This window comes from Prunus mume, linkage group LG4 (assembly GCF_029339155.1).
Source record: "Prunus mume cultivar Tortuosa linkage group LG4, ASM2933915v1, whole genome shotgun sequence".
Taxonomy (NCBI): Eukaryota; Viridiplantae; Streptophyta; class Magnoliopsida; order Rosales; family Rosaceae; genus Prunus; species Prunus mume.
The window spans coordinates 4,507,909-4,533,636 of record NC_142701.1 but is presented as its reverse complement, the minus strand read 5'-3'; the positions used below and the strand labels follow the sequence as shown (position 1 = coordinate 4,533,636).

The following is a 25,728-nucleotide window of genomic DNA, read 5'->3' as shown; positions in this document are numbered from 1 at the left end:
TGAGACGAAAAAATTTGATGTATCGAACTCTAAAAGTCGGTAAACTTTATTGTAGTAAAGTGACATTACCTTCTTCTTCTTTTTTTCAATGTTAAGATTTTACTTTGTTTTTTTATGTCTTTAATATTTATTTTTAAAATGAATGACTTCTTAATAATTTGTTGACTAAATTACCCCTCTATAACTAAGAGATCTCAACAAAAATTGATATAAATTGAGGATTATCCTTAAATTACTTCAAATTGAAACTATAACGACAAAATTGACTAAATTAAAATGACACACTAGGAGAATCAAAAGTGGCTTTTTGCCATAACAAAAAACAAAAAATGGACTCTATACAAGTTACTCACTTGAAAAAAGTCGTTAAAGTCAGAATTGATACACCCCCTTAGGGTTGTGTTATTCTCTCCTCCATTTCGAGTCGCTCCTCACCTTCTTCCATCTCGATTACAGCGGCTCCTCCTCTCCAGCGGACAATTTCAGCGGCTCCTCCTCTCCAACGGGTAAGCCTCCTTCTCCCTTCTTCTACCTCCTTAAATCTCTCTCTCTCTCTTAATTCGATTTTCTTCGAAATTTTCTCAGTCTTAGTGCCGTGTCTCAGTCCTCTCCAACGGGACAATTTCCGGCGGCAGATCTTCTCTCCTTTCCAACGGGTAAGCCTCCTTCTTCTCCTTCTTCTATCTCCTTAAATCTCTTTTTCTTAACTCGATTTTCTGTTATCTCTTTAACTAATTCTTGTAGTTCTCTATGATAGGAGAGGACCGAATTGTAGTAATTTTTTTCTTTCGTCATTCGAAAAACATAATTTTGTCTTGGTTTGAATCCCGAGTTCATGCTTTTGCCTTCATCCATATGAAAAGTGTTTTTGAATAGTCTATTGCCTATAAATTATTTTAATGTCTTTTCCTCATATTGCATATATTGCCTTTAAAGATGTAAATGTAAAACCATGTTTTTTCCTCATATTGCATATTTTGCCTTTAAATATGTAAAACCATGTTTACTCAATCCATGTTTACTACGAGTCGAAACCCAAAAGTCTGCAAAACATTCAGGTAAAATTGGCGTTAGTTTCTGTGCTTCTCTATGCTTTTGGTTTTCCATTCTAGGTTTTAGGGCATTCTCATGATCTAATTTCTCAACACCACCGTCTTTTTCTTTAACCACACTCGCTGATTTTTTGATCTTCAATTCGTCGTCTTCTATTTTTTTATTTTTTTAAATTTTATTTTCTGGTCATGAATTCAGCTTTGGCATCTTTATTTGTTGTTTGGTGGGTGCGTAAAGAATAGAAGGAAAATAATGGAAAAGAAGAACACTTTTTCTTCATTGCAATTTGTTGAACTAGGGTTTTCTTAGTGGAAAAAGCAGCCAATCACTGTTTTCGAGTTTGGGTTTTGGGGAGGGATTGAAACACTGAACAGGGTGATGCTGTTTCTCAGCAACCCATCACTGTCTTAGTTGAAATCAATGAATCATTGCATTCTGGGGTTTTTTTTTTTTTTGGTAGGGATTTGAGGAGAGAGTAGCAATGCTCAAGGGCTCCAAGGGCAAGTGTGAGTCTCCATCTCACAAGCTCTTGAAGGAAAAAACAAAGACACGATTGGAAGACCTTCAAGGGATGCTCACCAATGTTCAGGCTGCCAAGAAAGAGAGTGGAACTGATGACATTGTATTCTTGGTGGAACAAGCGAATCAGATGGTTCGGGAGTGGAGGGCTGAACTCAATGAGCCGTCCCCAGCATCTTCTCTACTGGTGCATTTCCTAATTTGGTGGCCGCACCAATTTTCCGCTTTGTATTCTGTATTCTGTATCTTTTGTGTGAACTAGTGTTAGGTAGATATATAAAATTTTATATGCGAATTCTGTAGGGTGGTAGCCTTGGATCATTTTGCGAGGAGGAGTTAGCTCGGGTCTTGAAACACTTAGATGAGGAAGATGATGCAACAAGTCCATTAAAGCAACTGCCACCATCTATGCCAGAATCCGATCTTCTAAACATTCATTCGAGTAATATGTTGGCATTTAAAGAGGTGTATATTTTGCCCTGTTGTTAATGTTATGTGTATATGACTGTTGTGCTGTATCAGCTAACTTTTCATTTGAAGTTCTTCTTTATGTGTTGTCATTTGGTCAACATAGTTTTCCCATTCTGTTTTGGAATGATTGTAAGGAAAAGAGATTTTCAGCTAAATTTGACACTCTATATTTCTTTGGCTTATGAAGATAATGATTACATGTCATACACCCTTCCCGACAACCAAATAGATTGAGATTTGTTCCTTCTTCTTTCTTGGATTGTAATTGTTGATTGTCATCCTTTTTTATAACATCTTTTGCACTTCACACACTTTTGGTTTTGTTGGAGTGCCCAGAATTTGATTTTAATAAAAAGGTTTTGCTCTTATGCATTGATTTGTCAGTATCATTTTATTTTATTTTATAAATTAAATTTGGTAAAGCTAATGGTATTTGCTGTTTTCATACATATTCTGAGTGGTAGCTTATTTAACACCCCTATATTTTAGATGTCAGGATACTTGATTCAACTTTCCATTAGTTTAGACAGTACAGCTTGATTCCTATCTACAGATACATTTTTTTGTTCTTTTTCTTTTTCATTAATTGACTTTGCAATTGTCTTATTCAAATCTTTTTAGTAATAACTAAAAATCCTTTTATTTTTAATGTTCATATGCTCGAAGAGGTGAATAATGCTCTAATGCAAGTGACCTGTAGTTTACTGAAGAAGTACATTTGTAATATTCGGGATATTTGGTGCAAGTTTCCAATATTTTTTTTAAGTCGAATGTGATACTTCCCGTATTGGTTGCTTTGGCATGTAATTAATTATGAATGCTGGTAGTTCACCTAAAGTATGTGGTTTACTTCAGTATGATCGCAGAATGTAGTCTTGACAGTATGCTGTTGTTCAGAATGTAAGGGTAGGTATACTTGCTTCATGATTGATTATTCACGATCTCCCTGTGTGACCAACTTTTCAGGAATTTTTTGTTTCTAAGGAACCTGAAGAAGATATATTTCAAGGATTTGACCAATGCTACACTGCTTCCAATTTGCAGAATACAATGGTTGATAACTCAGATTTAACTACTCAATTAAAATATCATCACTTTGATTTTCATGAAGACTTAGATGAAGGGCTTTTCATTGAGGGCAACAATATCACGCAGTCTGAAGAGGATGTTGTGCCAAATGTTCTGCCAGATATATGTCCTCCAGTATCTGCTTTCTTGGGGCCAAAATGTGCTTTTTGGGAGTGTTCCAGGCCCGCATCAAATAGGTGCCAGAACTATTGCAGTAGTGGTCATGCTCTTTTGGCACTAAATGAAGGTCTTCTTGGAAGGCCTCCAATTTTGCGACCTGGAGGCATTGCTTTGAAGGATAGTTCACTTTTTGCCGCACTTAATGCTAAGACACAGGGGAAGGATGTGGGAATCCCCAATTGTGAAGGGGCTGCTACTCTAAAATGTCCATGGAATGCTCCTGGTTAGCCGGCATACTCTTTTTTTTTTTCCTCAATATTTTATATTCCTTTTTGGTTTAGCTTGTTCGTTATCCTCCATGAACATTTACCGCATCACTCACTACTATCAACCTATTTATATTTTCTGTTTGGTTTCTTTTTCCTGTTGGCTGTCATTCTTTGGTTCATTGTGATGTAGCTTGTTATCTTCTTATTTTTGACTGATTGGCTTTCAATATTGCAGAGCTATTTGATCTTTCCTTTCTTGATGGTGAAACAATTAGGGAGTGGCTTTTTTTTGGTAAGCCTAGAAGGGCCTTTGAGAGTGGAAATAGAAAGCAGAGGTCATTGCCAGACTATAATGGGCGTGGTTGGCATGAATCAAGAAAGCAGGTTATGAAGGAATTTGGGGGGCAGAAAAGGTCCTATTATATGGACCCACAGCCTTCAAGCGATAGAGAGTGGCATTTGTTTGAATATGAGGTCAACAACTCAGATGCCTGTGCACTATATAGGTTGGAGCTCAAGTTTGGCAGTGCAAAGAAAAGTTCCAAAGGAAAAGTATCAAGTGATCCGCTTGCTGATCTGCAGAAGAAGATGGGAAGGCTCACTGCTGAGGTTCCTACAGATGATGCAAGCACTGTTAAGGGGAAAGCTAGCACAAAGGCTGATGCTGGAAATATTTTTTCTTCTCATAATCAGACAACGTCAACTACCTAAACCCTGATGTTTTGGAAATGTACATTTTGCTGAAATTCAAATTACTACATTCACGAGTGTTGTGGTTCATACAATCATATCGCCACAAATATGACCGACTGTTATGGTACTTAGTTGGGAAAACTTGCCTGCATGTAAGAAGAATCTAACATTCTAGTTTGTCGAGTTTCCACTGTGTATTGACGTATTGTTTGTGTTATTCTACCTTTTTTGGGTGATGAGCGGACCTAGTGTCTTGATGCTGTCGAGTTCTCCCGCGCTATGCTAGATGGTTGCAATCTGCCTCAACTTCACTTCTGAAAGATCTTAACCATAGGGGTAAGGTCGACAATGATGCCAATAATTTATTGAAGTGTACAGCCTGCTAAAATTACAGTAAATTTGTGATAATGTACATAAATGCTTTTTCCTTCTGTGTTTAATGCTGGTTGTATTGTGAGGTTTTAGTTTTTATTTATTCGTTTATTATTATTATTATTTTTTCTGTAATTTTCTGGGAGTAGTAGCGTAAGAAAAAATCTTTAGGATAACTCGCTATATTTTTTAAAGCATGTCAAAGAAAGAAATGAAAATGAAGGTAGTTCATCCGAAAAAATTAAAAAATAACTAAAAAGAAAAATAGAAGATGAATCACTTATGAAATGGTGTGATATCTTGTCAACACCTTATAATTTATACATCATAATTCCTTCAAAATGAAAAATGTTCACCTCTACGTTGATTTCCTCCAACATATGCTAGATTTAATGACTTATCCAATCCAATCCAATTCTAGGTATCAAATGTTAGTGGATTGAATTGGACTTGATAACTCACTAGATTCAAGCTCAAAATCGAATGAGATTGGATTTAATTACTCAGTAGATTTAGCGTCTTTTTTTGAAACAAATTTCGACTGCAGTAACGTTAGGAATGCTTTAAATCCCAATTCCACTGCCAGTTGAAGCATTATACAGTTAACTAAGGCTTTCAGACCCAAAAAAAAAAACTAACACTTGAGGAAGCAAAATGGAGGGGCAATTTGAACTCACTCGTGCCTTCAGATAATGGTCAATGTCTTCTTTACTGCATAACTTGAGACTTATCTGGTGTTTCCTCATAAATTTGATTATGAATAACACCATGCAAACGCCTAAAAAGCTGCTTCTTTAATGATTCAAAAGCCATGTCCAACATTTTTAGCTGTTCCATTGCATTCGTATTGTACAGGAACAACCCATAGTAGAGATCAAAGCTATCTCCTGCCGTAGTCTCCACCAAACTCAGCAAAGTCTTGTAACCATTTGTGTCGACTGCTGTCGATTTCAAACCCAACTTTCCCAGAACCCTTCCCACAGTGTGTGTAATGAATTGTGACTCTGCTGCATGCATATCATGTTCTGCGCAAGACATTTCAACCATTTTGCAACCTTCCCGTGCAAATATGTCCAGAAATTTGTTGCACCGTGATTCTCTTGATTCGTCACCTCCGACTCTGACCTTGTCATAAACAAAAGGAAGACCATTCCACCCATTTTTACCACTCTCCGGTCCAAACATAGGATGCGTACAGAGTATATCACAATCCAGCGGCAAATTTTGAAGTAACAGAATTCTTGGAAATTCTTTTACCGAAAGAATATCAACAAACAAAGTATTCTTCTTCAACCTTTGCAATGGCAATGACCTAAGGACTTTCTCAGTTGAAAGAATGGAAGTACAAATCAGTACTACTTCTGGACGCTTTTCGAAAAGATCCTCTGCATTGGAGAAGTATGCAACCCCTAATTTTTGAGCCACATCGGTGTAATCCGATCGAGAGTAGGCTAGAACTAAATGGCCTTGACGTACCATTGTTTTAGCGAGGAACCGACCGAAGTTTCCAAACCCAACAATTGCAATCTTGAGCCTTGAGTTGTCAACAAAACGATCTGAAATCTGTGCCTTGTGGTCCTGTGGCTGAGCAGCATTCTGCCATCTGAAAAACACAAGTAAAATTATTTGTTAACAAACCACTGACATTAGCTACAGAAGTTTTAAAGTAGCAAAATGGATCTTCTTCCAATAATCCTTTAACAAATTTCTAATTATAAGATCTTTTATGTTAGTGTTGTTTTGGATCTGATATTTCTTTTGGTTTTGTCTATTACAGAAGGTCATTGGAACTTTACCTCATAGCTTTTGATGTTGAAGAAGATACCAATGCAGTTCCATTTTGATCTTCCTGCAAAGGTGCTGCTACTTTATCTGCATTGCCATTGCCAAACAATTGGTTTCCCACAAACTGGTGCAAATACCCAAAAAGCTGATTCTTCAGGGCATCAAAAGCCAAACCCAACCTCTCCAATATCTCCAAAGCATTTTCGTGGTGCATAAACAACTCATAATACAAATCAAAGCTATCCCCAGAAGATGTATTCTCCACCAAACCCAACAATGCCTCATACCCTTTTGTATTTATCGGCGTAGACTCCAATTTCAACGCCCCAACACCCTTCCAACTGTGAGAGTGATAAACTGAGAAGCCGCCGCGTAATTGTGGTGCTCAGCACAGCTCATCTCCATCATTCTAATTCTAAACTCCTGTTTCTCAAAAATGCTTAAGATCTCGTGGCACTATGAAATCCCCAAAGTGAATAGCGGCGATTTTTATTTTGAGGGCTATGGGCTTCAGAAATAATTGAGTCTTTAGGAGTTGCACGGAGCAGGAGAGAGGGTGTTTCGTTTTTTTTTCAGTCCCAGCCGCCAACGTATGCAGCACGGACATTCCATCAGGCTGAAGCCTCCACGTGTCTGCGACACGTGTACACACCCTAAACCGAATACACCTCCTCACGGCTTGAATATGGGTCAATGATGAAGACACTTTTTGGACACAATCAAGACATTTTTGGACACGGTCAACAAAAGTCAAGACACTACAAGGACCATTTTGAAAATTTTAAAACAAAAACTGGGGTCACAACATAGTTATTGAAACAGTTGTGAGCATATTTGAAATAGTTTGAAAAGTGGGCTTTTCTTCTCTCCCAGCCAGCTGCATCTTTCATAAAAAAAACCCATATTTTCTTCTCTCCCTCTCCACATATTCTTTCTTCTCATCTTATTTTAAATTATTGGAAGTCGAAATATCAATAAATGCTTACGAACTGCTCTAGGTGAGGCGAGGGTCTGACTTATTTATTTATTTATTTATTTATTTATTTTTATCAGTTTTATCAGATTTCTGGCTTCAATTTTTTTGTTTAAATATATTTTTTTCCTTTGTTCCTTTGTAGCAGAGCTGATATTTTTGGTTGACTAAAGATGTTGATAACAATTTGGTCGTGCGAGAAGCATCTTTTTGAGTAGGTAATTCATTCACTTTGTTTCGTTTTTCATTTTTTCTTTTTTATGCTAAGCCAATTCTTATTTTATGAGGTGGGAAATCGTTTTATGTGTTAATAAATATGTATATGGTGCTTTATTGTGTTTAGGGAACGATGAGTAATGCTAATTCAAAGGAGGCCTCCTCTCATGCTCAATCATATTTTGTGGTGCATTAATTATTATGTATAAATTATGAATATGAGTATTTTGTTTTGTTTTGTTGTATTATGACATTGAAGTATTGAGTATGAATTTTTTTAATATAAGTACATACTATTATAATTTTATTAGGATTTATTATTATTTTAATTGTCATGCCCTAGCCGTGTTCGTGTCCTAGTTTTTTGAGATTTTCCACGTCGTTATGTCATTGTGCTGTTTTTTCGTGTCCCCTTATCCGTGTCCCTGCAACATAGCCACCAACTCTCATTCTCATTAGCTTGTATAATTATCTAATATTATTTGTAGGAGCATTCTCCAATAAGTATTTAAGTTAAGCATTAGTTACATACTTCTAATCTCAACCGTTGGATTGCATCTAAGAGACTACCAACACATTTAATAAATGCAATCCAACGCCCAAGATTAAAAGTGTGTAACCAATCCTTAACATAAAATACTTATTAGAGAATCTCTCATTATTTGTATATTAGGAAAGACGGTTTGCCAACGCTTCTAGCATAGTGAAAAATAGTATGTACTTGCAGACTAGTGGTCTCATATTCAAACCTTCATAACACTTTGATAGGTATAAAAAAAATCTACCTCCACCTTCCTAACTTTGGCCCAAAAAAGAAAAAGAAAAAGTGGGAGAGCTTTTGGTCTTAGAAAATGAAAAATCATAATGCTTACCAACCATTCTCTTTACTATGTCCCATGTACTTACCAGACAAATTTGACCGAAATATGATTTTGAACAATTTTTTTTTTAGGACCTTTCTTATTGAGAGGGGGCATAACATACTAAACTCACACACACTACATGGATACTAGAACTTGAACCTAGAACCCAGGACCTTTCCTAGGGAAGCAATTGCTCCAAACAACTATACTAGTGGGTGCTTTGCTGATTTTAAACACTAAGGTAAATACATCTACTTTATTAATTATTACAATTTAATGACAATAGTTTTTGTTGTTGCCAAAGTTAGGAAGGGGAGAAAGGGTGGGGGAAAACTAACATGCACGAGTACCACAAGGGCTTGAACCCAGAACCATTTGTGCATGGAATTTTGATTCCAAGTTTGCAACTTTTTGAACCACATTGACTAAAGGGGAAACCTGCAAGCTGCATGATAAATTCGACAGAATCCAAAATACTTCTTATGACAGAGTCATGATAGTTTGGTTTGATTGACGTAGGTGGAACGGCATAAATTGCTTCATCAGACTTGATGTGATGAAAAATATAAGGAACGAACACATTTATTATTAAATGATTTTGGAGTTGATGCCATCTATAATTTATAAAATTACATGACATACAGGATTACTTATTACACAACTAATTCTAATAGTTCCGCACATGAAATGTGTTTTCTTCAATTAAAAATGAGGGATGAGGGAGGGATAAACTGAGACTTGTGCTAGCGCTGAACTGAAGACCACGAATTTGCATCAATCCAGTTAAAAGCTATAGGACTCAGAAAAGCATCAGGGATGCCAAAGGAACTGACCAAGGCAAGTGCATGTGGTCGCAGTTCACCACACAGTCTGCTTACTTCTTTCCTCACAGCAGCAACATTATCAGTTGATAAGTACCCAAATCGGAGGAATGCCGGGTCTTCTTCCAGGCAAATCAATGCATACATGGACCTCAACATAGCTAAGACATTCTGCAGCCGAAACAAATGTGTAATCAATGACTGGATTTATTTCACCTTCTCAAAATAATTTTATAGCTTCTGGAAATTGATTAGTAACAGACATTTCATACAGGAAAGTATTCCAAACATTACAATGGGGAAAGTAACTTCAATATAGACAGTCTACTAAGAAACTCTAATTTAATTCTCCTGTTAACTCAATCGTCAGGCTGCAAAAGAAGTAAGGCAGATTGTTGATTTCAGATGGAACATGAGGCATGATTTTTTTTTTTTTTGACTCAGGCACAACAAAACCTGAGCATATGTTCTATTTCCCATCTATGAATCTAAACCCCTTTCCAACCCATCTCCCACTCAAAGCCAATTTATGACAGCATATCCTACTCCTTTAGTCATAGGAGATTCAGATCTTCAGACTAAATCATCAACAAGTGTCATGTCAGACACAATGTCAAAAACAGTTGCTAGGAATTACCTTCAATGAACCAGAAGGTACACCTGCCTCAGCATCTAGGAGGGTTTGCAATATTGTTCGATCTGAGAAAGCTCTGCCCAGATCTTGGGCAAGTTGATAACTCTGGTACAGGAAAAAGTGAAGAAAATTGTGAGTCGAGAGAGAGAGAAAGAGTAGAGTAGTTTTAGTGAAGGGAAGACACCGCTCACCAGAATGATGGAGTATTCTTTGCTTTCTCCCTGTTTTTGACGTTCTGACACTTCCATAGCAAAGCGATTCAGTAGATCTCGCTCTCTTAAGCAGAAAGCATCCATCTGATGTAGACAAGAAGTTACAATATTTAAAATTTTATCGATCAACTAATGTAAAAAGCAATGCATCCAATAGGATTTGAAGATGCACCAAGTGTTTGAAAAAAATTAGATCACCTGGAATTGGCTACTCTGGAGGGTAGAACTTGTAAGTTGAGATGGAATGACAGGACAAGGTTTATTCATGTGTTCTAATCCCAAAGCTTTAAATGGTTTACTTCTCTTTTGAGCTGCTATATACTCCGCAAGAAGTGCTTTGCTGACCTGAGTTAAAACCCAAAAATTTGCACTGCTTTAGATAGAATTCTGATGAACGGTAAAAGTCACAAACAATAATTTTTTTTTTCAGAGACTAAATGAATGCTTATCTACTATAATATTGCTACCAATTATCCCTATGTCCATTAAATCTTTGATAAATATATCATGCTTATATAATGGACCATTGCCATCATTTATCTATAGGTCCATTAAACCTTAGATAAGTATATCCTTACTCCCTACTCAAATAAAATATTACCCGAGGAGATTCAAATTACAAAAACATTTTACCATTGATGATACATGGGTTGATCCACTCTATAATTGCACGTTAACTGGGCAACATAGAAAAATGACAGGTATAGTGACAATTTCTAAGTTTATAACAAAACAGTTACACAAACTAGCCAAAATTCAGCGTGGTGCTCGCTGAACCTAGGCAAGAAATGTTTCCGCATTTGTGTTATATATGTATACACACACACACACATATGTTACCTTACTGGCACGTTGTTTTATGCAAAAATAGATAATCAATTTCAAAGTAATAAATTGGACTGGACATAATATAATGTCCATCCAAGAAGGCCATCCCTATTCTACAGTTAAGTACATGTCAAAAGTCTATTATAAAACAAGTTTCGCACACACCACAGCTCACATAAGATGTTTTATTTTATTTTTGAGAAAAAATTTCTTCAGTTGCTAGCAATTCATATCTCAACAGAAAGACATTGCATTTTGAAAAGAAGACTATAATACTTGACACTACCTGCTGCATCAGAACATTGTTGTCCCCCTCAAAAGTGGACTGCACATCATATTCACCTTTGAGAGGACCAATACGGTTTTCAGTCTTCAGACCTTGCCCTCCGCAGGCTTCACGGCATTCCTGATATTTATGTCAACAACATTCAGCAAGGCCAAATATAACAATAACTTTAACTTGCATTTTAGATTCCAGTTCCTGACCTGAAGAGTTCTCATGTTATGCCAGGTCAGTGTAGCCTTGAATGCACTAGAAACAACATGGATTGTTTTGCTCAACTCAGGCGTACGCTTAACATAGATCATTTTTAAGTGATTTGCAGCAAAACTCATAGCATATCTGAAGCACACGAGGATTTAAAATATTAGAAAGAACACAGGATTAAAAAAAGTGGCTTATATGCTTAATGGAACAACATTTCACAGTGCCAATAATTTGACCACCAATAGTTGACCATTTGTACCAAATTTTACTGAAGGGATCAGGAAGCACAGGATCTAGGAGAAAAATATCTATTATTTACTAATTTTATTTAAAACACGTGACACCAAAAATAAAGCAACTTCGGGAATTTGTCTGAACCATCAGTTTTGTTACAAAAGTAGCAAATACACTAGTAAGTTGACTGTATCCACCATCTAAAAGCATGAAATCTATTATAGAAACTGTGATGGGAAAAGAATTTAATTGGAAATGAAAATCCAATGATTTTACACTGACAGTATCGATTTGACTCATGCAAAAGCAGTTATTCCAACAAGTTCCTATTAAACTGAGACACGAAAAATGCCATAGAATTCTTACGTCTTTGCAAGAAGAGGCAAAAGCCGCTGTTGATGACTAGGGTAGTCAAGCAATAGGACTTCAGGCCCTTTTGGCGTAACAGAAAAGGCCCGCCTTGTCAGTGAGTACCTTATGGCTATTGCTAAACTTATCTGATCAGAGGGAAATAAATAATTCTATCAATTATGAAATTTCTGGTAAGAGATATCTGCAATCCCTAACCCTAAAAATACGTAGACGCAAGAATGATTAATTGTCACCAGGCTTATGACCAATTACCTGTGATGAGTAAATTGCACCAACTGCTATTGTTACACGACCAGATGTTAATGGAGCCAAGAATGCTGCAAATCTCTGAATGACAAGAAAAAAACAGAGGATGATAAAAGGAGAGAACTTCTTTGGCTAAACAAAAGGAAGACATATATATCCATCTTGAATAGAACTACCTGATCTGGGTCTTTTATTGCACTCAGATATTGCCCATCTGGAGAAACATCAGCCACTGAATTTAACAAATTTTCCCTGGGGATTCGAACATTGTCAAACCTGAAAACACATTTCTAAATCCTCTAAGTCACATGGTGTTGAAACTTACAGAAATCTGTAATTGACATTAATAGTGAAATGAAATGAAAACTAGAAACATGAACGTTACCATATTCGACCATTATCAACACCATTTAACCCAATTTTATGACCACAGTCAGCAATACGAATGTTTGGACAGATGTTACCATTTGCATCCCGGATCTGGGCTATAAAAGCATGGACACCTTGGTTTTTCCCAGATATATTGAGTTGTGAAAAGACTATTGTGTGTGTGGCATGCTAATCATCAACAACAAAAGCACCATATCAGTATACAGACAGCACAGGAGGAGGAACTTTATAAGGAATTCAGCAGTGATGTGGAGTATAATTAAGGGCGAGAAATTTAAAAAAAATGCACATTTTTTAATGTTATCCTTGCATTATAAAAAAGACAGAGACGGAAAAAGAAAGAAAAGGGGGGGTGATCCTTACATTAGCTGCTCCTCCAATCCAATACTTCTGAGCTGATTCACAAGGAGTATTAATGACAAATTCTCCAGTATTTGAATCATAAGTGGTGACTGTTTCAATTCCTCGAACCTGAAAACATCAGTGAAAACTTAGCAAAAGAGTATGCAAACATCCATCTACAGGCCTGAGAATGCAGACCAAATGACTGAACAACCTCAACATACATTACTCCCATGCCCCAACTCTGACATTGCAAAGCAACCCTTGATTGTATAATTCTCGGTATCCCTCAGCCACTTGTCGTGATGGCGCTTTGTGCCAAAAAACAGAATGGCACTACCCCTGAAATTCATCAATGAACATAAAACCTAATAATAAGTGAACTCCTTCCTTGACATTCCAACCAAATCAACAAATTAGTCACTTTTGTAGAGGTCAAAGGTTAGTTCCCATTATACCAAATAAAAAATTCACCCTTTCAATAAAAAATAATGCCATTCAACTTCAATTGCTTGGTGTTTGATTTCAGTTTTCTTGTGGTCCTCACTCAACCTCCGTTCGGCTCAATTTGATTCGTATCTCACATTTAAGCTTCAATTCATTGACATTGAGATCAATAAGAACTACGAATTTATTTCCAATTTCAATAAAATGTAACGCAACCAATAGTCTTTACCTCAGTTAAGATGGACTACGCCACCATACTCAGAAAACGAAAAAATACACGTACAAGTCTAAACGAGTCATGTTGAGCAATAAAAAAAAGGATAAAACAAGCAAAAACAAATGTGATATAAACCAAATTCCCATACCACAAAAAGTAATGGACACCGAGCTTCACAGCAAGGGAGTGATCATAAATCCCAATAACCTCATGCAACGCAAGCTTTCTCAACTCAGCTTCGACCCCTTTCTCCGTAAGCCAACCTTCGAAAACCCCACGATCCAACAAGTAGGCAATTCGCTTCATGGTCATCTCTCTCTGCTGCTCCATGCTTTGGTTGTAGTCAGGCGAGACAAACACTCGGCCACCGGCCTCTCTGGGATTAAACAGCTTGCTCTGCTTCATCAGCCCGAAGAGCCAGTCCCGGTCCTCAAGATTGTGGGCGTCCAGGAGCTTGCGCATCTCCTTGGTATCGAATTCGAAGGGCTCGGAGAGCTCAGGAGGAGAAAAGCCGACGCATGGGTTGGGGGAGAGAGGCGAGGACATAGAAGGTTGGTTGAGATGATTCGAGAGGACTTGGGTTCGCCATGTGACGCGATCCATGGGTGGAGGAATTTCAGGGTTAGGGTTAAGGATAGGAATTTTTGCAGAGAGAGAAAGACAGTCAATTTGTGTGCGTGTGAAATTAAGGTAGACGATGATGGAGAGAGAGAGAATGGGTAGTTGGAAATTACGCGCGTAAGTTCGGTATGGGTAGGCGAAGAGCACACTTCAGATCTACCTCATGAAAACGCCGTCGTCTACCCATGACAGAGAAAAGGAAAAGCGATAAAATTCCAACTACCCCTGACGCGTGGAAGACATTGATAGTAGAATGTGTTCTCCCATGTTAAAATGAGAGCAGATCACCAATTCCCAAAATTGGTGTCCTCCTCTTAGAGCATTTTCACCTATTTGCCATAACAAATGGCAATGAAAGAAAACATTATTCACATAAATAGTGGCACTTTGCAAAAAGCAAGTTGTGTTCACCCATTGTCATGGCAAAAGGCAATTACTATTCACTTTAATTTTTTTTTTTAAATTTTGTATACTTAAACGATTAATTTGGATAAGATTTTCGGTTGCTACGTGTCAATATTTATTATAAAATTCACATATCATATTTCATATAAAATTTTCAAATAATATTTTTAGTTGTCACGTGTCCATATTTATTATAAAATTGACATCTCAAATTTCAGATAAGATTTTTGGATAAAATTCTCGCTTGCCACGTGTCGATATTTATTATAAAATACAAATCTCATATTTCAGATAAGATTTTCACCATGTAAAATTGCGCCACGTGTTATCTCTATCTTCTAAATCCCTCAATAAAAGCACAGACTCTACTCAGACCTCTCACACCATATCCTATTTATCCTTTCATTTTTCAGATTTTAGCAAACACATTTTACTCTCAATGTCTTATACGAGGAGGTTGTTGGAGAGACAAGAGCAAGAAAATGAAGAAAGAAGACACGAACAAGCTAAAGAAGAAAGGGAGGAGGAAGAAGATGATGATCAAGTTGTCATGGCAGTGGGTATGCTCCATCAATCAAGCCAAGACCACTGTGGTTCACAATTCGATTATGGCCCAAAAGTGGACCGACGTAGGTATTCTCGGAGTAAGAATCTCTTGGAAGATTACTTTATTCCAAATTCATTGTACTCTAGTTTTGATTTTTGAGGCCGATATAGAATGCAGCCCTATTTGTTCAATAAAATCATGCATGATGTTTGCAATTATGATGCATACTTCGTTCAGAAGTATGATGGTATTGGGGTTTTGGGTCTTCTTCCGGAAAAAAAACTTACAGGTTCTTTACGAATGCTGACGTTTAGCGCATGTGCAGACCAAATGGATGAGATTGCTAGAATAGGGAAATCCATTATCCTAGAGAGCTTGGTCAAATTCTGTGATGCAATCGAAACTCTCTACAAGAGGGATTACCTCTGCAAACCTACACCTAGGGATCTCCAAAGACTTCTACAAAAAGTTGAGGCTCGAGGTTTCCCAGGCATGATTGGAAGCATCGATTGTATGCACTGACAATGGAAGAATGCCCAACTGTCTGGCAAGGAGATTAGGGGAATATGAAGGGCCAAAAAAGTATAATTTTGGAAGTCGTTGCATAATTCGAAACTTAGGTTTAGCATGCCTTTTTCGGAGTTGCGGGATCTCAAAACGACTTCAACATGGTCGGTCAATCCCCGGTGTTCAACAATGTGTTGAGAGGTCAAGCCCCTCAGATCACCTATGAAATCAATAATACCATCTACTTGAGTGGGTACTACCTAGCATATGAAATTTACCCAAGGTGGACGACATTCGTCAAAACAATTCCACATCCCCAATCAAAGAAGGAAAAATCATTTGCTACTATCAAGAGGGTTATAGGAAAGATGTGGAAAGGTGTTTTGGTATCCTCCAAGCTCAATGAGCAATCATTAGAAGGCCTGCTCATATGTTTGATGAAGATGTGCTTCGGAGCACTATGATGACGTGCATCATCCTCCATAACATGATTGTGGAGGATGAGTATGACTATGATGAACCAGAGGCGTTCGAACCTGATCCCATGAATACGACATTGACAAGAATTTATGACCGGCTTGTGGGAACAAATAGACAACCACTGCAGCACAAACCGTTGATTAGGGACAGTCGTTACATCAACCGTATGATTGACCCTTATACAAAAATGCAATATTCTTATATTCATGAACAACATCAAGTTGACTTGATAGAGCACTTATGGGCACTGAGAAACAATCACGGTCAATGAAGTTAAGTTTAATGCTTTGTTTTTAATTATGATTTGTGTTGAATTATGCTTTGTTTGTGTTTTGTTTTGAATTATGCTTTGGTTGTGTTTTTTAATGAATTATGCTTTCTTTGTGTTTTGTAATGAATTATGCTTTGTTTTGATGTATGCAATGTTTTAAATACAACTAATTAAATAAAAGACAAGCAATATAACTAATTAAATAAAAGACAAACAATACAACTAATTAAATAAAAGACAAACAATACAACTAATTAATAAATGTCAACACTTCTCTATACAGCCTAATGGTTTTCATCATTTAACCAATCGGTGTTGCTAGGTTCATTGACACGAAAAAACCTTCTTCTCATAACATCCCTTCATTTTAGCTTCCAAAATGACTTTGTTTCAGGGGACATATGGCTCGTATTCATAGCCATGGTTTCCTAATCCTTTTTGTCGATGTCTTGTTTGTGTGCATACTCCCTTTCTCTTGCAATTACTTCATCTCTTGCCTTCTCATCAGCATTTCTTTTCATGTCTCTCTTAATTCTCATTGTGTCATTCAGAGCAATTTGCTCCAAAACTTTTGCACAATCATTGGTCGAATTACTCATTCACTTGGCCTTTGCCACCTTTCTCCCAATAAGCCTTGGCTCCCTTTGGATTGGTGAGTCTTGATTCATTAGGGACTCCAACAGTGAATCCGATGCCGGTGAATAGTGGAACGGCTTCTCATTCAACACAACGGTCGGACCCATGGGAATAATTTTGAATCTCGAACAATTTTTCACAACCTTCCAACATTGGTGATTGTTGAAAGATTTTTTGCCCTGGCCAATGGCACCGAATCACATTTGTGTTTGCATAGTCTATAATTTTAAAAAATAAATTAGAAATGCAAGAAAAATTCAAAAAATAGGACATTAAATTTAATAAAATGGCAGTTACAAATAATTTACTTCATTGCCAAGATTTTCGCGGCTTCGAACGTTGTCCCTTGCTTTTACCAATGCATCTTTCCACTTCCCTAACTCTTTATTCAAAAAAATTCATCTACTAACTAAGGTCATTTCCGTATGAGTCGAACTCGATCTTTCACAAAATTCGGCATGAATTTTTCTTCACATATGAGAGAACTTCATCTCATTGCTTGTGATCTAGCAATGACCAACTTGGACCCAACACTCACAAAAAAAAAAAAAAAAAAAACGTCTTCCATGGCTGTCCACAACCCTTCGACTTTGATGGAAGAGGACATTTGTATTTTTACACATGAAATTTGGAAAGTGAAGAAAATTTGGTGTGGAAAGTGAAGAATATTGGTAGGTATTTATAGAAAAAAATTCAGAATTTTTTGGTATTTTATGAAAAAGCAACAGCCGTTGGATTGGAGGAGAAATTAGGATTAGACACACCAGGACGAGCCACTTGGCTTGTAGCCGTTGGCGGAAAGTAGGATTGACACCATTAGCCCTTGGGCATGAGCTCAGGCTCAATCTATCTTTGGGCTTGCCCGGTTTGGTAGCCCCTACCATTTGCTAGGGCTGCCAAAGCCCGCTATAACCGGCACAGGGCCTCAAGCCCCCTCCTACCCAGGCCAGCCTTCAACGCTGAAAATGCACTTATATGCTTCACACATGTCCACTCACTTAACTGAATATTTGAAGGAAACATGCATCAAATGCTTAGGAAATGAACTTTAGCCACAACCTATACAACAAAAACATTCTAAATGGTGGATTCATTTTGTTTATACTAGTTGAGCTAAAACTTTTTTTTCATTCTAAACCAAGTATCTTAGCCTAGTCTATTTGAACACAAATAGAAAAAAGAAAAACGGAATAGATCTTTTACCCTTAATAACCTTTTCTTGATTTCTCAAGAATGAACACCTTTGTTGGAAAGGCCTTTTGTTTCTCTTGATTTTGACTCATTCACCTCAAGGCTCCAAGATTGGAGTCCTCTACCTCACCACATCAAATGCTTCTAGAGATGAAGAGAAGACGATCAAGAAGTATGGATGCTAGTCTACTTCTTGATTGGAACAATTTTTGATTTATGGAAGATGAGATACAAAGATGATCACTCATCAACCAAAGTAGAAGACCAAAAACCCTTGCTACATTTTCTCCAACACTTAGTTTATATAGGACAATACAAAAGGCAATTGGATGGTTATTTGTGGCTCCATTTGGTTCTCGAGTCATGTCATCTTATGTCACTTTTCCCTTAGGCCCAATAGCCTTTTGGGCAATTTTGTCTCTTTCCTTTTAAATCGTATTTAAAAGCACAATCCAATATTTCTATATGTCAATATTAATTCCATTATTAATCTTTTAATTATAATTTAACTATTAAATTATAATTATAGTCTTATGATAATAGCTGTGAAGTGCATCATTTATGTCCCTAAAATATACCCTTAGAGCTTATTTATTTACTAATTTATTTATTTTGGTCTACTATATTTTTAATTGGTCAAATAAAGTTTAATATTATTTTGCATTGACTTTGGCCCATTTTATGTAGGCAAATAATATTGAAATTATGTGGGCAGATTATTGGATTGCAAAAGAGATGAAGTAAGAGAGAAAACTAAGTTAATTGATTGGAGACTCATCACGTGCTGAGTAAGAGACCATGACTTATCAAAAGAGGAAGCTGACGTGCATGCATAGGACTGTGGAGAAGTTTAATTCAAGGAGAAAATAAATCCTAAGGGATTAGGGTTTAACTGATATAAAAGGGAGCTACTTGCTGTGTCTAGAGGATTCTGCTTTTTGGCCCAAAACACTTTGTTTTTCTAGAGTTATTGTTCTTTGTTATGGAGAACTAACTCCCTAGCTAAGGCTAGGGGGAAAGCCTTCGAGATACTATGTGGTTTTGTTAGTTTGATTTCGATGGAGCTTTAATGTTAAATTCTTATTTATGGATTTGTTCAATTTAATTTTAGTTTTTCTCTTTGATCAATTGATAGGGTGCTTGATCAATCTTATTCATAGGTTCAGTCAAGCTTTTCCTATAGTTTAGTAAAAACATCCATGCTTTTGAGATTTGAGAAAAATTAGTAGATTACTTTGATTTCATTGAAATTATTTCTTGATAGGTTGTTGCTGTAGGTACAGGTTATACTTGAAATTCTCTCTAAACGAAATTAAATTGGATTTTAATTGTGAACAATCATAGTGAGAATCAAACTAATGGGATTACATATGTATTTTGAAGGTGGAACCCCGACGTCTTAGTGTTTTATTATCATTGAATTTTCTTCTAATCTTTTAATCACATTCTTCTTGTTGCAGTTATCTTACATATTTTGTGCACTTTAACACCGCTCTTTGTGGATACGATACTCGACTTACGAGATTTACTATTGCGCAACACCTGCACTTGGGTTTAGCAAGCAATTTTTGGCGCCGTTGCCGGGGAGCGGCTTTACAAAGAGCACAAGATTTTCTTTACATTTGGTACACTCTTTTCTTTTTATTTATTTATTTGTTCGTTTGAATTTACATGCGGTATAGAGATCATCTAGGAAGATTTGCTAAACGACCTGAATCAGAAACTTTATTCAGAAATCTTTTTGATATCTCTAGTGAATCTGAAACCATGGGTGATCAAGTTAATGAAGGTGAAAATCCTCCAGTTAGAACATTAAATGATTATTTGCATCCTAGCCGTACTACATCTCCTTCGTGCATTGTTTTTCCAGCTAATATGCCCAACTATGATTTTAAACTTGGCATGATTCAACTCCTTCCTATTTTTCATGGGATGGATAGTGAAGATCCATATGTGCATGTTAGAGAATTTGAAGATGCTGTAAGCACATTTTATAATCAAAATGATAGAATTGAGATCATAAAATTAAAATTCTTTTCATTCTCTTTGAAAGAAAAAGCAAAAAGTTGGTTATATTCGTTGAGGACTGGGTCTATTACTTCTTGGACTGATATGACTCATGTTTTTTTTCAGAAATATTTTCCAAATCTTAAGACAATTGCTTTGAAGAAAAGAATCTCAAATTTTGCTCAAAAAGAAAGTGAAACATTGTATCAAACATGGGAACGATTTAAAGAACTTTTGAGTCTTTGTCCACATCATGGCTTTGAGAATTGGCGACTTGTTAGTCACTTTAATGATGGACTCCTTCCTCGAGATAAGCAATTTGTTGAGTCTATGTGTAATGGTGAATTTATGCAAAAAGATCCTGATGAGGCCTTCAATTTTCTTGATGAAATTGCTGAAAAATCTAATCAGTGGACCACTCCTAGCCCATTTGAAAGTACTGACCGCTTTAAGTCTGCTTCCTCTTCTGTTAGTAAAGGAATTTTTCAATTAAAAGAGGAAGACGATTTGAAATTAAAATACGAGAATTTGGCCAAAGAGGTAGCTGCTTTAAAAATCGGAAAATCTAATGCACCCCAACATGTTTATTCCACCGACATTAATCAGATTTGTGATGTTTGTTACGAGATTGGTCACTGCACTAAAAATTGTCATCTGTTACAGGAGATGAAAGGAGCTTATGAAGAACGATGTGCAGTCATAGGAAATTATCAAAAGGCATATTCTCCTTTTTCTGAGACCTACAATCCAGCAACAAGAAATCATCCTAATTTCCGTTGGAGGAATAATGAGTCCCACCCTCAGGTAAGTTTCCCTAACCATCAATCATCTGCTCCAAATTCATTTAATCCTAAACCATCATTGGGAGATACTCTTCAAGCTTTCATACAGGAGAACCAAAAGCAAAGTCAAAGGTATGATTCAATGTTTAATCAATTGTTTGAGGAAAATAAAGAAATTAAGAGTCATATTTCCAAATTAACTAATTCTTTGGCTGTTAATGAAAAAGGGAATTTTCCTTCCAACACTGAAGCAAATCCTAAAGGTGTTAGTTCATGTGAAATTGGATACGAACATGCAAAGTCTGTTATTTCTCTTAGAAATGGAAAAAAAAAATTGATACTACACCTCCATCTAAAGAGGTTGAAAAATCTAAGAGCAATAACGAACTTGACAAGTCCAAGGAAAGTGAAATTGCTAAACACTATCATGTGCCTGCACCTTTTCCTAAAGCTTTGCTTCCCAAAGAAAAATTGGTCAAAACTTTGAAATTTTGGATCTTTTCAAACAGGTTAAAATTAATATTCCATTGTTAGATGCAATTAAACAGGTTCCTGCTTATGCTAAATTTTTGAAAGATATGTGCACGTATAAGAGAAAGCATAATGTCAAGAAAACTGCATTTTTAGCTGCTCATGTCAGTTCAGTGTTGCAAAACAAAATGCCTCCAAAATATAAGGACCCAGGGAGTCCTACTCTTTCATGCGTTATTGGAGAACATTTTATTGATCGTGCTCTACTTGATTTAGGGGCCAGTGTCAATTTACTGCCTTATTCAGTTTACTTGCAGCTAGGTCTTTGAGAGCTTAAGTCTACAATGGTGAAACTGCAACTGGCCGATCGTTCTGTCAAGACACCCCGAGGGATTATTGAGGATGTGTTGGTCCAAGTGGAAAAATTTTATTATCCTGTTGATTTTATTGTTTTGGACACTGAACCTGTTTTAAATTCTGACAACCAAATTCCTGTGATTTTAGGTCGACCTTTCTTGGCTACATGTGATGCTAACATTAGCTGCAGGAGTGGGGTGATGAAACTTAATTTTGGGAATATGACCATGGAAGTTAACATATTTAATGTGTTTAGGCAGCCATATGAAGATGAGGAATCTGAAGTTATGAATTTGATTTCACCTCTTGCCCATGATCAATTTGTGAAAAACAGCATGCCTGATTCTTTGGAGAATTTTTTAGTGAATTCTAATATTGATGAAGATGAATTAAACCCTGAAGTTGCTGAAATTCTTTCTTGTTTTGACTCTTTGCAGGTGCAAAACGTTAAAAAATGGCCACCCACATTTGAAACGTTGCCACCTCAAGTCCCGCCAAAGCCATCTAATGTGGAGGTGCCTGAATTAGAGTTAAAACCTCTACCAGCAGGTCTAAAGCATGCATTCTTGGGACCTAATGATACTTTTCCTGTGGTAATATCTTCTGAATTAAACTCTTCACAGGAAGGTAAGCTACTTAATGTTTTAAATACTCATAAATCTGCCATTGGTTGGACACTTGCTGATATCAAAGGAATTAGCCCTCTTGTTTGTACTCATAAAATATTTTTAGAGGGGGGTGCTAAACCATCAAGGGATGCACAACGTAGATTAAATCCAAGCATGACAGAAGTAGTTAAAACTGAGGTTTTGAAACTATGGGATGCGGGTATTATTTACCCAATTTCTGATAGTGATTGGGTCAGTCCTATTCAAGTTGTCCCCAAGAAATCTGGCATAACTGTAGTTAAAAATGATAAAAATGAATTGGTTCCTACTAGAATTGTTTCTAGTTGGCGCATGTGTATTGACTATAGGAAACTTAATTCTGCCACAAGAAAAGACCATTTTCCTTTGCCTTTTATTGATCAAATCTTAGAAAGGGTTGCTGGTCATGAATTTTATTGTCTTCTAAATGGATACTCTGGTTATTATCAAATTGGAATTGCAATTGAAGATCAAGAGAAAACAACTTTTACATGTCCTTTTGGTACTTTTGCTTTTCGTCGAATGCCGTTTGGATTATGTAATGCTCTTGCTACTTTTCAAAGATGCATGCTTAGTATTTTTAGTGATATGGTGGAGAAATTTCTTGAGGTTTTTATGGATGATATCTCTGTCTTTGGTGATTCTTTTGATGATTGTTTGAGTAATTTGGAAAAAGTTTTGGTTAGATGTCAAGAGAAAAATCTTGTTTTGAATTGGGAAAAATGTCATTTCATGGTTCCTTCTGGAATTGTCCTGGGTCATATTGTTTCTGCTAAAGGCATTGAAATGGATAAAGCGAAAATTGAATTAATTTCTAAATTGCCCATTCCAAAAACCATAAAAGATGTTAGATCCTTCTTAGGACATGCTGGCTTTTATAAGAGATTTATCAAGAATTTTAGTGTTATATCTAGACCATTGTGTAATCTCCTACTAAAAGATTCTCCTTTTGAGTGGACTGATGCTTGCCAAGTTGCTTTTGATAAATTAATTGGAATGTTGACATCTGCTCCTATCATGCAACCACCTGATTGGAATTTACCTTTTGAAATTATGTGTGATGCTAGTGATTATGCTATTGGGGCTGTTTTGGGACAAAGAAGGGATAAGAAACCTTATGTCATTCACTATGCAAGTAGGACTTTGAATAGTGCTCAAATGAATTATTCCACAACTGAAAAAGAACTTCTTGCAGTGGTATTTGCTTTGGATAAATTTCGTGCTTATTTGGTTGGATCCCCTATTGTTGTGTTCACTGACCATGCCGCTTTAAAGTATCTTCTCACCAAGAAGGATGCTAAGGCTCGATTAATTAGGTGGATCTTGTTACTTCAAGAATTCGACATCACCATTAAGGACAAAAAGGGAGTAGAAAACGTTGTGGCTGATCATTTATCCCGATTGGTTTTTGATGAATCTTTTGAAAATACCCCAATTAATGATTCTTTCCCTGATGAGCAACTTTTTGCTCTTTCTGAATTACCTTGGTTTGCTGATATAGTTAATTTTCTTGCTACAGGTCAAGTTCCATCTCATTGGAATGTGCAAGATCGGAAAAAGTTTTTGGTTGAGGTACGCAATTTCTTTTGGGATGATCCATATCTGTTTAAATATTGCCCGGATCAAATTATTCGTAGATGTGTGCCTGATCATGAAATTCATGCTGTAATTTCTTTTTGTCACAATGGAGCATGTGGTGGTCATTTTTCTGTAAACAAAACTGCTGCAAAAGTTTTGCAATGTGGATTTTATTGGCCTTCTCTTTTTAAGGATACTAATATTTTTTGTCGGACCTGTGAACGTTGTCAAACATTGGGGGCCATAACTCGTAGAAATATGATGCCTTTAAACCCCATTTTAGTGATTGAAATATTTGATTGTTGGGGCATTGATTTTATGGGTCCGTTCCCTGCATCTTTTGGGTATCTATATATTTTGGTAGGAGTTGATTATGTTTCAAAATGGGTCGAGGCTGTTCCTTGTCGACTTAATGATCATAAAACAGTTTTACGGTTTCTAAAAGAAAATATTTTCTCAAGATTTGGAACACCTCGAGCCATTATCAGTGATGGGGGAAAGCATTTTTGCAATAAACCTTTTGAGGCTTTAATGAAAAAATATGGTATAACTCATAAAGTCGCTACCCCCTATCATCCACAAACAAGTGGCCAAGTTGAACTTGCTAATCGGGAATTAAAACAAATTTTGGAGAAAACAGTAAACCCAAATCGCAAAGATTGGTCTCTCCGACTAACCGATGCGCTTTGGGCATATCGTACTGCTTTTAAAACCCCGCTTGGTATGTCTCCCTATAGATTAATCTTTGGGAAAGCTTGTCACTTGCCTGTGGAATTGGAACATAAAGCTTATTGGGCTATACGGATGTTTAATTTTAATGTGGATGATGCCAGTTCACTTCGAAAGCTTCAATTAAATGAGTTGGCAGAAATTCGAAATGATGCATATGAAAATTCAAAAATTTACAAGGATCGAATGAAAGTTTTTCATGATAAACATATTCTGAGAAAAACTTTTGAGCCTTCACAGAAAGTTCTTTTGTACAATTCACGATTGCATCTATTTCCTGGAAAGCTTCGTTCTCGATGGACAGGTCCTTTTGTGGTGAAAAGAGTTTTTCCTTTTGGAGCTGTGGAGATTGAGAACCCCATAAATGGTGATGTTTTTAAAGTTAACGGTCAACGCCTTAAGCCATTCTTGGAGACTATTGTTTTGCAGGACGAGACCGTCCCTTTGGAGACTCCAGTTTATGAGGATTGATCCTCTACACTTTCTACTGTCTAACCCTTTGCTTTCTCTATCTTGTCTTTACACTCACTTGTTGCAGGGAATCTTTTGGAGATCTTTGGACACTCCAGGTGCATTCCTTCCTCACCCTTGTCTTTTATGAGTGTTTTTTCTATTTTGCCTATTCACATTGAGGACAATGTCAATTTCCAGTTGGAGGGGGATAGATGTGTCTCTTTAATATTTTTCGCAACATGTTAGAATTCCAGTTGGGGGGGTAACGTAAATTTGTTTTTTTGTTTTTTTTGTTTTGTTGTTTTTGTTTTTTTTTGTTTTTCTTTATGAGGTTAGACATTTGTGATGTTGTTAACTTTACATTACCTTCTCAATCCTTATACCTACTGTCGTAAATTTGAAAGCACTAAACTT

The 25,728-nt window shown here is 36.6% G+C and overlaps 3 protein-coding genes, 1 long non-coding RNA gene, 1 other non-coding gene and 1 pseudogene across 8 annotated transcripts; 3 read left to right on the top strand and 3 right to left on the bottom strand.

Moving 5' to 3' along the window:
* Window positions 1-347: 347 nt before the first annotated feature.
* Window positions 348-4,633, top strand: LOC103342970 (transcription factor VOZ1-like). 3 transcript variants are annotated; one of them, XM_008246635.2, is made up of 6 exons: window positions 348-506; window positions 586-656; window positions 1,514-1,759; window positions 1,876-2,037; window positions 3,088-3,514; window positions 3,736-4,633. In XM_008246635.2, exons 3-6 carry the CDS (start codon window positions 1,535-1,537, stop codon window positions 4,209-4,211), a joined length of 1,290 nt encoding a protein of 429 aa, XP_008244857.1. In that variant the 5' UTR covers window positions 348-506; window positions 586-656; window positions 1,514-1,534; the 3' UTR covers window positions 4,212-4,633. The 3 variants fall into 3 exon arrangements, with proteins under 3 accessions (XP_008244857.1, XP_008244856.1, XP_016652397.1); XM_008246634.3 differs by having other exon boundaries at window positions 349-506; window positions 3,010-3,514; XM_016796911.2 differs by having other exon boundaries at window positions 391-506; window positions 605-656; window positions 3,010-3,514.
* Window positions 4,634-4,818: 185 nt separating this feature from the next.
* LOC148917703 (arogenate dehydrogenase 1, chloroplastic-like) lies at window positions 4,819-6,758 on the bottom strand (annotated as a pseudogene).
* Window positions 6,759-6,834: 76 nt separating this feature from the next.
* On the top strand, window positions 6,835-7,798 carry LOC148917702 (uncharacterized). 2 transcript variants are annotated; one of them, XR_016125811.1, is made up of 3 exons: window positions 6,835-7,348; window positions 7,472-7,541; window positions 7,667-7,798. It is a non-coding gene; the product is annotated as an uncharacterized LOC148917702 (long non-coding RNA). The 2 variants fall into 2 exon arrangements; XR_016125810.1 differs by having other exon boundaries at window positions 7,469-7,541.
* Window positions 7,799-8,956: 1,158 nt separating this feature from the next.
* Window positions 8,957-14,503, bottom strand: LOC103342967 (acyl-coenzyme A oxidase 3, peroxisomal-like). The gene is made up of 13 exons (XM_008246632.3): window positions 13,781-14,503; window positions 13,193-13,310; window positions 12,990-13,097; window positions 12,622-12,794; window positions 12,413-12,512; window positions 12,243-12,317; window positions 11,985-12,115; window positions 11,384-11,519; window positions 11,184-11,303; window positions 10,268-10,414; window positions 10,049-10,153; window positions 9,861-9,962; window positions 8,957-9,394 (listed from the first exon to the last, which is right to left on the bottom strand). Exons 1-13 carry the CDS (start codon window positions 14,233-14,235, stop codon window positions 9,146-9,148), a joined length of 2,019 nt encoding a protein of 672 aa, XP_008244854.2. The 5' UTR covers window positions 14,236-14,503; the 3' UTR covers window positions 8,957-9,145.
* Window positions 14,504-19,961: 5,458 nt separating this feature from the next.
* LOC103328546 (uncharacterized) lies at window positions 19,962-25,332 on the top strand. Its single transcript, XM_089050384.1, is given in 10 exon segments — window positions 19,962-20,133; window positions 20,608-20,837; window positions 20,961-21,405; window positions 21,408-21,533; window positions 21,536-21,588; window positions 21,628-21,871; window positions 22,055-22,532; window positions 22,980-23,240; window positions 23,811-23,864; window positions 24,243-25,332. Coding segments are annotated over 10 exon segments (3,153 nt in total).
* Window positions 20,451-20,557, bottom strand: LOC148917701 (small nucleolar RNA R71). Its single transcript, XR_016126576.1, has one exon. It is a non-coding gene; the product is annotated as a small nucleolar RNA R71 (small nucleolar RNA).
* Window positions 25,333-25,728: the final 396 nt, after the last annotated feature.

Excerpts from the sequence above, each read along its gene's own strand:
- LOC103342970 (XM_008246634.3), top strand. The coding sequence starts at position 1,535 with ATGCTCAAGGGCTCCAAGGGCAAGTGTGAGTCTCCATCTCACAAGCTC. Across the intron at positions 1,760-1,875 it reads CCCCAGCATCTTCTCTACTG|GGTGGTAGCCTTGGATCATT; the intron begins GTGCATTTCCTA and ends CGAATTCTGTAG. Across the intron at positions 3,515-3,735 it reads ATGTCCATGGAATGCTCCTG|AGCTATTTGATCTTTCCTTT; the intron begins GTTAGCCGGCAT and ends TCAATATTGCAG.
- LOC103342967 (XM_008246632.3), bottom strand. The coding sequence starts at position 14,235 with ATGGATCGCGTCACATGGCGAACCCAAGTCCTCTCGAATCATCTCAAC. Across the intron at positions 12,318-12,412 it reads CAATAAAAGACCCAGATCAG|AGATTTGCAGCATTCTTGGC; the intron begins GTAGTTCTATTC and ends CTTGTCATTCAG. Across the intron at positions 12,116-12,242 it reads GTGCAATTTACTCATCACAG|ATAAGTTTAGCAATAGCCAT; the intron begins GTAATTGGTCAT and ends CCCTCTGATCAG.